General features: G+C 39.5%; 1 protein-coding gene across 2 annotated transcripts in view; it reads right to left on the minus strand.

Annotated features, from left to right (window-relative positions):
• The window catches only part of rasgrf1 (Ras protein specific guanine nucleotide releasing factor 1), a 148,126-nt gene extending 132,363 nt beyond the window's left edge, over positions 1 to 15,763 (minus strand). For both annotated transcript variants that reach the window (XM_060877709.1, XM_060877708.1), the window contains exon 1: positions 15,210 to 15,763. In XM_060877709.1, coding sequence (XP_060733692.1) covers positions 15,210 to 15,485 — 276 coding nt within the window. In that variant the 5' untranslated portion in view covers positions 15,486 to 15,763. The remainder of the gene's footprint in view (positions 1 to 15,209) is intronic.
• Between the last annotated feature and the right edge of the window lie 222 nt (positions 15,764 to 15,985).

Raw genomic sequence — 15,985 nt, forward strand, 5'->3', positions numbered from 1 at the left:
GTTGAAAAATATGATTTTGGACCTGAAAATATTTTCAATGCTCATAAAGAAACTGTAGAAGGAACCAAATACAAAAAGGAAACATGTTTGTTATCTGTAAAAATGAGGATGGTTTGAAGTAGGTAAGATTATTACTCAATGATAAAAATGCTGCATTCTGTCTACTCCATTACTGAAAAGTGAAAGGCTTTGTGTCTACATAATATAGGTATTTATTGCATCACACCTATCACAAGCATTTTCTACTGTGTTAACCAGGATCTACTGGATCATTACCCTCTACCTATGTATGCAATATGTCAAGTCAACATTTCTCCAGGACCATAATGCTACATAAACAGTGCATAACAAGACCGCTCAGAAAGAAAAAACAATATACTACAGGACAGATAAACTAATCCTGACAAGTTTACAGACTGCATTTAGCATTATACAATTTACGATTTATAAACAGTAAGAGGATTTTTGTAAACATATGTACACATACAATAGCAGCATTGAATTCATTCATTTTCTACCGCTTATCCGAACTATTCTCAGGTCACTGGGAGCCTGTGCCTATCTCAGTCGTCATTGGGCATCAAGGCAGGATGCAGCATTGAATTGTGATGTGCAAAATAGCATTAATGTGAATATAAATTAACAGCATATGAACATTGTTTATATAAGTGGTGCTGTGAACATAAATGTATATCAAATTTGTGTGTGCACGTGTCAGTTCAATTCTGGGTTCTAAGTAGCAGAATAGCTTGAGGGAGAAAACTGCTACACAGTCTAGTTGTGAGGGTCTGAATGCTCCAGTACCTTTTTCCAGATTGCAGTAAAGTGAGGAGTGTGTGAGGGGTATTTGGGTTTATCCACAATGCTGTTGGCTTTGCAGATGCAGTGTGTGGTGTAAATGAAATGCGCACATAGCCCTGAGGGGCCATTGCTCATTGTGGGGGTGCTGGACATGCGGTTTCCAAATCGGACTGACTGAGGTCTCACAATCAGGAAGTCCAGGATCCAGTAGAAGAGGGAGGTATTCTTTTTCAGCTGCTGAGGTGTGATTGTGTTGAGTGTTGAACTGAAATGGATGAACATCATTCTTACATATGTATCCTACAGCTTTATGCTGTATTTGTAACAGCAAGACAGTTAAATTGACAGTAACAGTAACTTGTTGTCAACTGTGCTGCCAGTTATTGACTTGTTTTTTCCCTTGAAATGCTTAACGAGGTGGGTTTTTTCTGTTTGTTAATTCCCCCAACTTTAGCCTGTTTTAGCCTGACATTGCCTAACATTTTGGCAATGTTTTTCAGTTTTTGAAATAAAGTGTTTTACTTGAATACTTTGCTGTCAGTATGAATACAAATGAATGCTTGGCTGGCAACAGGCATATATTATGACTGCTTCATCTAGCTCATTTTGTATGTTTTAGATCACTCACCTGAAGGTAAATAAAATGTATATTAAAGTCATAGCTTCTGTCCAGCAAGCAAAGGAAAAACACAGTGCCACTGAGTTTGGTCTGGAATTCAAAACAATCGCTGATGGCAGCAGATAGAATAAGCCATCACTCATGCAAAAAACACATGCTACAAAAGTAGCAATGCCTCTCATGCCCTGCAGTGAACCTTCAACCGCAGTCCAGAGTCCTCACCTATACTTCACTTACCCATGTACAGAAGTTCCCATTTTCATCCCCATAACAGTTTCAGCCTGCACCCAACCTGCAATACCTGCACCCTTAAAACCTGGAGGGTCCATTCCAACAAACAAAAAAAATGCTGTACGAACAACCTACATCATCTTTGTACATTTTCTTTGCACGCAGTCAACATGTTAATAAACATATTTAAGAGTCAACGTGTCTATGAACACAACGAGCAACCAAGAATACGAACCCAGTGGCTTTAGCGGATAGCTAGTTTGCCTGACACCTACAGGTTTGGTGATTCTATTCCTGCTTGGATGGTCATATAGGATTGTAGGTTTGCTCATATTCTGCTTGAATCGGTGAAAATCTATACAGTGGCTCAAACCAGCCTGGGTACTTGTGGAGACCACCTCTCACCCTCCAAAATCACAGAGGTTGCCAAGATGGAGGAAGATTTTCAAATGTTTTACAAATCTCCCCTTTAGTTTCATTCATTTATTTTACAAATGAAATTCACATTCACACAAACCATTTTTTGGGAACTAAACCACAGCAGTAATATGTCGACTGTCAAAATTGACAATGAAATGTCTATGAAGTTATCATTTAGTACTTTCCTGTAGTAAAAGTTTTTTGCCAACTTAAGTTTGAGTTATGTCAGCATTTATGTGGGGGAATTTGACTTTGTCCACACTTAGGTTAATTTTTTAGGATCCAGAAGCAGTGATCCAGAAAATACGAAAATGGAAGATAACAGCAACCAGAGGAGAGACCACAAGTAATATAAAAAGCAGCTTGTGGAAGTATTTTGGGTTCTGCACCGTGGATGGCAAAGTGGCAGTAAAATATATGGCTTTTTGTCGACTTTGTAAAAAACAGTTGTCTTACACCTCCTCACCTATTGTCTTTCCACCCCAACAAGGCAGCAGAAAGTCAGACAGAGGCACAGATGAGCAGAGGAGTGCTGCAAGCATCCAAACTCATATAACTGCATATTATTTGGTGATGTCATATCTGGTTTTAGTAAAATACTTAAAAAGTTAATTAAAAAAATAATACATTTAAAATCTGAACAAATTATGCGACAATTTTAATTAGTTTCAGTTTCAATTTTAATTAGTATATTATCGACAGTAATAGCATAGTACAGTAGTATCATATACTGATACATAATTGTTCAAGTTCAAGTTCAAGTTCAACTTTATTTGTATAGCACATTTACAAACAGCCACTTGGCTGACCAAAGTGCTTCACAGTGCGTTTGACACACACATACACTTAAGAATACACACATGCACAAAGTAGTTCAAGAAACTAAAATAAGAATTCTTAAAAAAATATATGTATATATGTAAATATATATAAAAATCAATAAATAATAAATAAAATAACCAGTGTAAAAGAAGGTGAGATAAATAAAACCATAAACCGGATATAAACAGACATAAACCCCTGGGCAAATCATGAAAAAGCTAGAGAAAATAAGTGGGTCTTTAGCATGGACTTAAAACTAGATATGGTGGGTGCCGTCCTAATCTCTAGTGGCAGGGAGTTCCATAGTCTAGGACCGGCCACAGAAAAAGCTCGCTCACCTCTACGCTTGAGCCGTACACGAGGAACCACCAACATGGCCTGGTCAGATGAACGAAGACTTCTAATTGGAAAATAGGGATGAAGGAGTTCAGATAAATAGAGAGGAGCGGTATTATGGAGAGACTTATAGACAAAGAGTAAAATCTTAAAATCTATTCTCTGCGAAATCGGCAGCCAGTGTAGAGATTTAAGAATGGGAGTGATGTGTTCATGTTTGCGACAGCTAGAGAGAAATCTGGCAGCAGCATTTTGAACGAGCTGGAGACGCGTAATCTGAGTTTTAGGTATACCGCAATATAAAGCGTTACAGTAATCTAAGCGAGAGGTTACAAACGCATGAACAGCCATTTCTAAAGTCTTTGGGGTAAGAAAATTTTGGAGAGAATCCGCAGTTGGTAAAAATAATTTTGGAGAGAATCCGCAGTTGGTAAAAGCTAGACCCAATAACAGACGAGATGTGTTTGTCAAATTTTAAGTGCTGATCAATAAAGATGCCAAGATTCTGCACCCGTGAAGATCTAAAAACAGATAAACTCTCTAGGTTGATGCTAGAGGACTGAGAGTTCTCATTTGGGCTAAACATTATTACCTCAGTCTTTTCTTCATTTAAAAACAGAAAATTTTGTGCCAGCCATACTTTAACCTCTTCTAAACATTTTAGAAGAGATGAGATTGCTAAAGGGTTATTTTTCCTAATTGGTAAGTAGATCTGAGTGTCATCAGCATAGAAATGAAAGGATACATCATGTTTCCGGAAAATAGAGCCCAGGGGTAGTATTTATAACGAGAACAAAGAGGGAGCTAAAATTGAGCCTTGTGGAAGGCCAGAGGACAGCGCGGCGGGGGAGGAGGAAAAGTTACCCAGTTTCACTATGAACTTTCTGTCAGATAGGTATGATTGAAACCAGCTCAAAACATTATCTTTTAGACCTACCCAGGTCTCGAGCCTTGATAATAAAAGGGAGTGGTCTATGGTATCAAAAGCAGCTGATAAATCTAAGAGAATAAGAACCACAGAGTCTCCGGAGTCAGTAGAAAGGTAGATGTCATTTAAAACTCTCAAAAGGGCAGACTCAGTACTGTGAGCAGACTTAAAACCCGATTGAAAGACCTCATAGATACAATTGTTATTCAGAAAACTTTGGAGTTGATTTAGCACAATTTTCTCCAGAATTTTTGACGTGAAAGGCAAGCCAGAGATAGGTCGAAAGTTTTTTTGAATGGAGGGGTCCAGTGAAGGCTTCTTGAGCAAGGGAGTAACAGTGGCAACCTTAAGGTTGGCAGGGACTGAGCCAGTTTGCAGGCACTTGTTGATCAGAGACAGCAGGCCTGGACCAATTGAGTGAAAGATTTGATTTAAAAATTTTGGGTGAATTATGTCACTAGGACAAAATGAGGGCTTGAGGTTCACAATCACCTCCTTCAGTTGCTGGAGGTTGATGAGCTCAAAAGCTTTAAAAAATGCAGAGACCTTTGATGTGATTGGGGAAGAGATAGGAGTTATAGTGGGGTGAACACTTAGTCTTAGTTTAGTGATTTTGTCACTAAAGAATCTCGAAAAGCCTTCACAGACAGCAACAGAGGAAAAAGGCATAGATTTAACAGAAGGATTTGTCACGGATTTAATGATAGAAAACAAAACCTTAGGTTTAGAGTGGTTTCTTTCAATTAGATTAGAGAAATAAGCAGCTTTCACAGATTTGGCTAAAGTCTGGTAAGATGTAAGAGCGTCTCTAAATATCTGAAGAGAAACATGCAGCCTGTCCTTTTTCCATTTACGTTCTGCCTTTCTGCAAAGTTGTCTTTGGAGACGAGTCTCAGCGTTTTGCCAAACTACAGATTTTAATTTTTTCTTGCAAGGTTTGAGAGGAGCAGTTGCATTTGCGGTCTCAAGCCAGGCAGAATTTAAGATACCAAGATGTTGGTCAGCATCCAAGTCAGGTAATGGCTGCTCCAGGAGCAACTGTGAGCAGCATTTGGCAAAATACGAGTTAAAATTAATGCTAAACTGTGGAGAATAAAAACGTGAAACACTTTCAGACATATTAGAAAAGTGAGAGATGACTGGAAGAGACAAGGAGAATAATATAGGCTTATGATCCGAGATCATAATATCAGAAAGCACAATATCAGGCACATCAAGTCCATAAGATAGAACCAGATCAAGCGTATGTCCCTGGATGTGGGTGGGGTTTCGAGCAAGTTCAAAAAGTCATGTGAATGGGGGATAGACGGACAGCAAACATGCACGTTGAAATCGCCCACCAATAAAAAGCGATCATAACTCACAGCAATATTGCCAATTAGTTCAGTGAGATGCTGTATAAAGTCCGTCGAATGTGGAGGACGATAGATCACCCCTAAACAAACTGGACCATTCCAGTCCAAATGAAGTAACTGAACTTCAAAGCTGGTAAATGTCATAATTGGAGTTAGACGACAGCGTTCAGATAGAGAGCTCTTTAAAATGGTAACTATTCCACCTCCGCGTCCGCTCGGACGAGGCGTGTTAAAAAATGTACAATCTGCGGGGATCAGGTCAGAAAACGGCGTTAAATCACCAACCTTTATCCAGGATTCCGTGATGAACATAAAGTCCAGGTTGTGGGAAGAGTAGAAGTCATTTATTAAAAAAGTCTTATTCACCAGCGAACGGGCATTCAATAATGCCATCTTCGGTGAGGAGAAGGTAACAGGTGAAGAGGATGCTCTCTTCAACTTGCGAAGATTGTTGTGTGTAACTCCTCGACCCCAGGAGCCGAGACCAATTCGGTGGATACCGGCATGGCAAGCACGGTAATGATCAGGGCTCGGATGCGAGGGTGAGACAAAACGAAGGCACCTGTGTGACATATCTAGCGGGCGCCGAAGCGCATGGCCGCCATACATCGGTACGTAGGAAGGATCCGCGAGAAAGTTTGCCCGCAGATGAGCTTTTAGCTTCACGATGTAACCTCCGCGGTTGCCCCGTTTCCTCCTTCGCTTTCTCCGGGTGATGTTGAGAGGCCACCGGCAAAAGCATTCAGGTAAAGGCGGTTTGATGGACTCGTATGTGTAGTTGAAAAAGCAGTTCAACTCAGAGGTGTTTTGGTTAGTGAGAGATTTAGCAACAGAGTTTCGGATATCCAATAGTGTTTGGCGGTCGTAGGTTAAAAGCGAGTAACAGTTTAAAAACAAAGCAGACAACCAAACACACAAACACGAGAGCGACAGACGGCGTGCCCAACACACAGGCGCCATCTTGTCCTGTCTCGAAGAGACATGTCTCTGATTAATGTCTCTGATTAATGCGCCACCTGCCATGTTGACTAGGGGTGTGCCATATCATACCGTCCATGAAAACAACAGTGTAATGTTTTACATGATAAAAAAGTGTCATCTCGCGATAACAATGATATATCAACGGCTGCGACGCAATGACATATGGTGTATTTACGTTCCCTTGCACACACAGCAACAACACCTAAAAGCAAGAGCAGCATGTCAGCCTCCAATTACAAAGATTTAGTACCGAAAAAGGGAGCTACTTCAATAGTATGGAGGTGGTTTGGTTACAAGAGGTTAGACCTCCAACAAAGCATATTTTTTTGCAAACAATGCAAGTGTTACCGCTAAAGGAGGAAACACAACGAACTTGTTTCAACACTTGAAATAAAAGCACACCTTCGCGTACAAACAAGCTATGAAGGTACACGAGGAGGAGATACTAGCAGCTAGTGATGTGCAGCCCAAAAGTAACAAATGACTCAACCGAGCATCGGAGCACAAATTATGCCAGCGATATTCCGCGACAAATTAGCCGCTACGCTATCATCAATGGATTTTTTTTGCCTCAACCACAAATGCAGCAACAGAGAAAACAGCCGTGTCTGAGATAGAGAAAATCACAGCTGAATAACAGCTACTTGAACTGTTCACCAGCAGACAGAGAGAGTGATCCCCTTATGTGGTGGAAGATGCATGAGGTGAACTTTCCTCAGATCAGCCGTTTAGCTAAGAAATACTTCTGCATCCCTGCCACTAGCGCTGCCCCAGAAAGGCTATTCAGCACTAATGTGAATATAGTAACTTGTCAAAGATCTGCTCTTAGGCCAACATCAGTGAATATCTGGTGTTCATGACAAAGAATCTAAAGCTCTGACTGTGATGTGTCTGCCACATCGATGGCTAGTTAACTCTTAATTGTTCACTTGTACAGTTCCAGCACTGACATTCTAACCTGACTTCCATTTTGTTTGCACAAAGAATTAGAAGCAATGCAACAGTTTCAGCACTGATATTCTACCTCATTTGATTTAACTGTTACTTAAGTTTTGATAGCATTTTTATTTTATTTTTATAGGCAGTAGTGTGTTTAACATTTTGAAGGTTTTACCTTTTGCTGCTGTTTGTTTACATTTAAACTTAAAATTTTAGGTCAATTTTATTAGGTGACAATATTGTGCAGGCTCCTGATAAGTTACAAGGTTAAATTACTTTAGTTACTGTTAAACAAGTGTTAAGGAGTCCCGTTTTATAGGGAAAACACTACCAACTCATACCAAGGATAGGTTTGTACTGTGTTTAAGTTTGACTCATGCTGTGTGATTGTCACTACTATAGCACTATAATGCTGCTGCTGCCACTTTACGACAATAAATGTACACATCAAATTAGGTAGTCTGTCATCAATGAACGCTTATTGGATGCAAAATGCAATTGCCAGCTGCAATTGCCAATAAAATATTGTTCCAAATTTTTTTCTATACTGTCATAAATATCATTATCACAAATGTTCTTGAAATATCATGATATAATTTAGAAGCTATATCGCCCACCCCTAATGTTGACACCAGAATAGGTATTCAAATACACATCTCAGAATCCAGTGTGGCCTATAAACATGCCTCTGAGAACTACCACATCCATACTCTCTGTTGTTCAGATTCACCAGACTAACAATTACATGTCCTGTCAATCACCTTCCTATTATAGGGTAATAATCAGGACACTGAACTCATACTTGCAGATCTTGGAAGATGTTTAACCTTACTGCCATGTTCATGAAACCACTCTGTCACCAGTTCTGCTGTGTATATTAGTGCATTATCATCCTGATTCATGTCACCACTTTCAGGGATGTTTGGGATGCTGTAGCTTAGTGGTTAAGGTGTTGAATTACTACTCAAAATGTTTGAATCCCAAGGTCCACCAAGCTGCCACTGCTGGGCCCTTGAGCAAGGCCCTTAAACCGCAAATACTTAGTTGTATAAAAATGAAATTAAATGAGGGGGAAATCTAAGTTGCTCTGGATAAGGTCATCCACCAAAATGCCACTAATGAACCACCGAATGCAAAAAGCACCCAATGTTTGGACATTGACACACCTATCTAGTGCAAATAGGACAAAAAACAAAAAAACTATAAACACTCAGAAAATTTGTTTTAGTAACCTTATTAGCATAAAATTAGATCATAGTGAATGCACAGCCGGCACCTTTGATATGAATCTAGGACTGTTAAATATAAGATCTCTTGCATCTAAAGATCTTTTGGCTAATGAAATGATCACTGATCAGAAGTTTAGTGTTCTGTGTTTAACAGAAACATGCGTCAAAATGGTTTGTCGCAATAAACGAAGCTTGTCCACCCGGTTATAGTTATATAGATCAGCCACACCTAACAGGCAGGGGAGGAGGTGTTGCAGTTATTCATGATGATAAGCTAGGTGTCAAGCAAGAATCTAGACATATGTTAAAGTCATTTGAAGTTCTTCATACTAACATAACAATACAGTCAGTAACTATAATTGTTATATACAGAATTCCTCTTTGAATTTTCAGATTTCATTTCAAACCTAATTGTTTCATTAGACAAAGCAGTAATTGTCAGAGACTTTAATATTCATTTTGATAAGTTAGAAGATCCTCTGAGAACAGCAAGTGTTTCCATCTTAGCTTTGGTAGGGGTTAACCAGAATGTAATCAGACCCACTCATAATGGAGGTCACATTCTTGATCTCGTTCTAACCCTTGGATTAAATATAAAAGAAATATAGCCACAGTGCCTCAAACAGAAGCTCTCTCATTTCATTTAAATTGAGCTTCAGACACTTGCCATGTCACCGTGTTAAACGTACATTTACATCTACTACTGCAGAGAGATTTACCAACAGTCTACCAGAATTATCATCCATGATTGGATCACCATCTGTCCCCACAGAACTTGATCGGGTGACTGACTGTTTAGAGTGTTTCGCTACAACCTAGATATTGTAGCTCTACTTAAAAGGAAAGTAAGGAAAGCACCCTGGTACAATGACAACACACAAACTTTATCAAATAGGAAATTAGAACATAAATGTCATCAAACTAAATTATCAGTATTCCAATAAGCATGGAAGGAAAGCCTTCATAGCTATTATCCGTTCAGAGTGCAAGGCGGGGAGGCTGAATTCCCACCGAAAGTGGGAAACCAATCAGCGGCGCCTATTGCCCCTTTTCCACCAAAAAGAACCGGGTGCTGGTTCAGAGCTAGCTCTGGTGCTGGTTCAAAGTTGGTTCCACTGGTGAACCTTCTAAGAACCGGTCTGTCGTTCCACCGGCTAGAGAGCCATCACAGGGCCGAGTCTGACGTCACTGTATACGTGTCACGTGTGCCAGCAACTTTAGCGCAGCAGCGGCAAACACAAACACATCAACAATGGCGGATGTTGCTTTACTGTTAATGCTCATGGCTTTGTGAACCTACATTAGCATCCAAATGCGGCGAATCCAACGTGTACATGCAGCTCCATGTAATTTGTATAAACGGAGGTTGTAATCAAGAAAGTACATAACATTATTTTATCATTAACACAGAAAAAAGTTAGACTTAGCAAGTAGCTACTTACTATCATGTGTGCTGATAATGTATCATATCGGGGTAAAGTAAAAGTGTATTAAACATTAGCATACTTAAGGTACATGATCAAATGCGCTAACAGTAGCCCCGCCCACAGCCCCTAACGCAAGCGGTTCTTAAGTCTAGACCAGCAGCATTTTGGTGCTACTTAAGAACCACTTTTCCTGGTTCAGAGCCGGTGCTTTGGCTGTCGAAAAAGAAAGAACTGGTTCTAAATTAGGCTCTGGCTCCGAACCAGCACTCAAACTGCCTCGGTGGAAAAGGGGCATATGTGGCACTCAAACTCTGGCTAGGAGACACAGCAGAGTGCCAGGCTCAGCAGCTAGAGGTAGGTAAGATAGAGTAGGACAGGATTACTAATGTGCTGTCTTTGCCTCCCTTATTTTTCCCCACAGATTTGCCAGAAGACTCGCCACCTGCCTGCTGAGCCATGCTCCTGGGTTGAAATCCTACTCTCCCTCTACGCTTTGGAGACGTCTGCCTTTCTTTTTGGGACTGCAATGTCTCCTTCACTCCCCGTCACACACCCTACACCACCAATTTGTTTCAATAAACCCTTAATACTGAGTTTTTTCAAATATCTCCCGCCTATGTCTGCCTTTTTCCGTGTCTGATTCCCTAGAGTGCCCTACAACAGATACTACCAGCAGCTATCCAACCCTTAGCACTGGCTATGTGCTGAATTTTTTTTAGCTGGTGGTTATCAAATCTTTGATTAAAAAACCTGACCTTGACCCAAGCCAGCTGTCCAACTATAGGCCAATATGAAACCTCCCCTTTATCTCCAATATCCTAGAAAGGGTTGTAGCTCAGCATAAACAAGCTCCAGTTAGTCATAACTAGAACTAAAAGATATGAACATATCCTCATTGTATTGGCTCCCAGTCAAGTTTTGTATTGATTATAAAATACTATTACTAACCTATAAAGTACTTAATAATCTTGTGCCACAGTACCTGAGTGATCTTTTGTTTTTTATGATCCATCATGCCTACCTCGATCAAAAGGTGCAGGCTATTTGGTAGTACCTCAAGTACAAAAGGATACAGCAGGGGCAGAGCTTTTTCTCACAGAGCCCCACAGTTATGGAACAGATTTCCAATTAGTGTTCGGGACTCAGACACAGTCTCAGTGTTTAAGTCCAGGCTAAAAACAAATTTGTTTAGCATAGCTTTTTATGAATAGCTTTTCTTAGGTAAAAGAGCAGATCTGGAGGGGTAATGAGTTTTTGGTGAACTGGGATGTCTGGTTGCTGTCGGCTTAGCACCCTCGCAAGTCGCTCAGGTTTGCAGACTCTGGAGTGGTGGAACGCTTTCTTCCCAGGAAGGCCTCATGTCTTTGTCACCTTCTGGCTCTAGGCCATCAACTGATTACAATCATACCTAACAATTCTCTCTCTCTCTCTGGCAAGCTATTTATTCCACTCCCGAGCTCTCGGTTTTCTGAGTTCCTAGCCTGATCATCTCTTCTTACGGAGCTATGTCATCAATCCTGATGCTCTACCCTGGTTGAAGTCTCGTCGCCCGGTGGCCACCCTGCCAGGGATTGATTTGCATGGTCAGCCAGTGACTCATGGGATTGTTGTGGATGGAGCCGCCCCGAGACTGTCATGCCTTTGAACCAATGTTGTCAGTGCTGAACTCAAAGTTTTTGCGCTAACCCATTAGTTCCTCAGGAGCTCTCGGCTGTACAATGATAAACTGTTGTAGAAAGGACATTATTTACATTTACATTATTTATTGTCCAGTGTCACCCAAATGAGGATGGGTTCCTTTCTGAGCCTGGTTTCTCTAAAGGTTTCTTCCTCATATCATCTTAGAGAGTTTTTCCTTGCCGCCTGTCACCTCCGGCTTGCTCATTAGGGAATAGAGGTATATGTTTTTTTTTTTTATTTTAAATTAATATTTTAAAATTAATTTTAAACTTTAATTGTAAATAAATGTATATATTAATTTATATATTTTTATCATTATTTGTTATATCGTCGCTGTCGGGCGGAAACCTCGTATGTCCAAATTTGGTCAATTTCATATTTTTTCACATATCGATGCTATTGGTCAGTCCCCACGTGGGTCTGTTATTTTTACAAGTTATTAAGAAGAGTCGCAACGAATCAACACGTCTTCTGAGGTAAATGACTTCAAAACACTGGGCTCAAAGAAAAAAAAATCTTGACCCCCGCTAGTTCTGGTGCTCGTCTGAAGACAGGAATTTAGCGCAAGACAATCCACTGCAACGCGGACTAAACCCTGTGCACTCAGATAAGGTACAGCGCTTTTTTAAATTTCCTGAAAAGTAATGGTTTTGGAGGTACGAGGATTCCGTCTGACAGCGACAATATATATATATATATATTTACAGATAATTTTTTTCCTCTCTCTCTCTCTTCTGTTTCCATACTTTTGTAAAGCTGCTTTAAGACCATTTGAATTGTTAAATGTGCTATACAAAAAAACTGAATTTGAATCACCTGCCACCTGCCATCTATAACATTTTCTGTAATGCTATAAGCTACAGTTATTTTCATGAACCAGGGTCAATTGTCATTTTCATCATAAGCAAATATGTCCTGAACTTAATTCAAATAGTCATAATACATTACTCCACAACTCACACAATACATTTCTAAATGCATAATTTGGCTATATGACAAAGGTAAAAAAAAGTCTCGTCACCCATAACACCTTGTTTTTGAGTTAGACCTGTGCTAGAACAGCCAATGAGACAGTGCAATGTACTAGTAAATTTGTAGTTATCAGTGCATTGGCTTTTGCTATACTGACAGCAAAGCTGTAATAAAGATTTATATATAGTTTCACCTGCCTTAAAACAGGGCTAGAGGCTAATATGATTACAGTATGCACTCACAGAAAGGCAGCTCTACCTATTTAAATATGTATAAAAATGAAAAAATAAACAAGACAGAGACATTTACCTGCCTAATGCAGCATAACTTTTCCAAATTTGGCATAAGCAGTGTTAGTATTATTGAGAAGGAAGCAACACAACTCTATGAGACACACTGGTTTTCTTTTTCAAATGCAAATAGGAGTTGCCATAGGAACCAGAAGTTGTGCAAATGCAGATGATAATAAATAGGGACATTAAATGGATAGAACAGGCTTGTTGATTTGTATAAACAGCAGATATTGAACCCTTGCAGGACAATTATCAAAAGGATGAATATTTATAGAGCCAACATTTTTTATGTTAAATATAACATTGGTTTATTTTATTTTATTTTTTATGGAAAATGCATTTCTGTAATCTTTGCATGCACAAATATGTACAGTTTTTATGTTAACATCCATGTGCAACACAGTTTGTGCTAAATTGAAGCTGCAAGAGGAATGCAAAATAGATAAGGATAACCAGTGCAAAGAACATTTCTTTCAAACCATTAAAAACTTTTAAAGTTTTGTGAATAACCAAAAAAAAGTGAAATAAAAACATTGGCATCCACTATTGTTATAAAGGATTAATATATAGATGCATTACATTATGGACATGGTATGTATGTATGGTACTTTGGGGTGGGGTTTAAGGCTATAAATGTGAGTGAGACACAGAAAGAAATGCAGTTCTGCACCTCCTGTAATGTTATTACCACCAATAGATTGGAAATGATGGAACTGTTTCTTTTTTTTTTCTCTTTAAACTGTCTGTATACCAAGAAAGTGAATCTACATCATATAACCAAAAGTCTGTGGACACCTGATCATCAAACCCTTTTTTGCTTATTGATCATGCCATTCCAAATCTATGGTCAATAATATGAAGTTGGTCTCCTCATAGCTGATACAGTATAACTGCTTCCACTGGGAAAGTTTCCAGTAGATTTTTTTTTTTTAAATATGGCACATAATAATGTACACTAATATGGCACACTAATAAAGCACAAGCACTTAGCAAGTGCATTAGTAAGGCTTTCCAACTCACCTTTGAGTCTTTAGGGACCACTTTGTGCCAATGGCATTGTCACTGTTATTGACCACCTGTGGATATGATGGTCAGGTGTCCAGATTTGACTGTATACTGTTCTGTAAATAGTGTTAGGTTAACCAATAGCCAATAAACTGGGTACTGAACGTGTATATATACACACACACACACACACACACACACACACACAGACTCAAAAGTGGGTTGTGGGTTGCATTAGAATTCCAATGGAATTTAAAATGAATAGAGTTATGAATAAGGAGGAGATTAACATTTGTTGAATGTTTAATTAGGGACTGGCCCTGGTCCCCTGCCCCTATAGAAGTGGCACCATTGCAGGATCTAAATTTAATATCTATATTAACTGTCAAAAGCACTGTATAAATAGAATTGAACTGAATGACATGAATTTCATAAAATGGTTTAAAGGGTTTTATAAACTATGTCTGTCAACTGAAAAATAAAATATAAAAAATTAGCAAAGCTTTAGCGAGAATGAAGAAACGCTGACCAAGAGTGTGTCTTAAACCCCAATATCAGAAAGGTTTGTTAGATACGGTTGCCAAGGTATGCTGCTATTAATAACCTTGCCGGAATAAAATTACTCCGTCAAACATACACTAAATTCGACACCACTTTTCCGCATGATGGCGACTCTGGGATTTATCAAGTGCCTTCCGTAGCATCAGTCACTCTCTTGGAAAAAAGAGCATCAAGCCTACTCTTGGACATTTTGGTCAGGAATTAGACAGAATTTGACAAATTAATCCGATACAACAATTTAAACACACATCCACCAAATTTGTTTTCAATCTTTGTTTCCAATTGTTTAATATCAATAATAACAGAGTTTATCTAAGACAGTGTATGCTTATTATGTAACCTCCTATTATATAGTACAGTGCAATATAGTTCCACCTCCCAACCCCCACGTTAGGGGAGATGTAACAAAACCAGACGTGGCGTTTGAATAAACTGCATACATGAGAAAGCAGTCCTAATTGCTTATCGTTCTTACCATCATTAAAAGGTCTCTAAAAAGGACGTTTAGAAATAAAACCACCATTTTATTTTTACCTGACCATGGAACCAGAATTGATATTAAAAAGTGATAAAGACGCAAAACAGCAAATTGTCCTCCTTTTAGTCATACCTGTTTTTCTAAGCACTCCTTGGCGGAGAGCGATGGCTTAGGCGATGGCGACCGGTCACACACGCAACCCTCCAACAGGTACAATCCGGAGGGCCGAGAGCTTGACTCACCCTCGAAATAAAACAGCATGTTTTGCAGCAGCGCAAACCATTTGGTGTGCCATTTCGTGTTGTCCGAGCTCTTCTTACTTAGGCAGCCCCGCCTCGTGCCGTCCTTTTTTGCCAAAAGACCCAGGTATGTGATGTGGCCATCATTGAGTCTCATTCCCTTCTGCATTTTCGCGGACAAAATGCAAAATGCAGGTTCGGCAGGTTCCTTACATTTTCTTATTCGAGCGAGTGATCCCCACGATTAAGGAGCAATAAACCGCAGCCTGCTTGTTTGCGTCACGAAGAGATAAAGCACGGCGAAATATGAGAAACCCAAGTGTATTAGCACCCTAGCCGTGAGCGTCGTCTGAACTGACGCGAGGACGCGTGCAACCTCGTTAATGTGAGAGTCAGGCTATTGATTAAATAAAGGTTAGCGGTGTTCTAACGTGAAATTGTCCAGAAATTGCCTTGCGCCTGAGCAATAACAGGAGATTGACGAAAGTGTCACGTGATTCCATGCGTTTCAAAACCTTCGAACGAAGAAGTTTGCATTAGTGCTCTATTTCATATCTATGAAGATTTAAGGTTAAAGACTAACACCAAGAACAGGTAACTGGACTCATGATATTATAATACTGAAAACGTCAGGGTTGATTTTATAAAGTTTCCTGGTCAACTCATCAG

Source organism: Tachysurus vachellii, chromosome 9 (assembly GCF_030014155.1).
Source record: "Tachysurus vachellii isolate PV-2020 chromosome 9, HZAU_Pvac_v1, whole genome shotgun sequence".
NCBI classification, from domain to species: domain Eukaryota; kingdom Metazoa; phylum Chordata; class Actinopteri; order Siluriformes; family Bagridae; genus Tachysurus; species Tachysurus vachellii.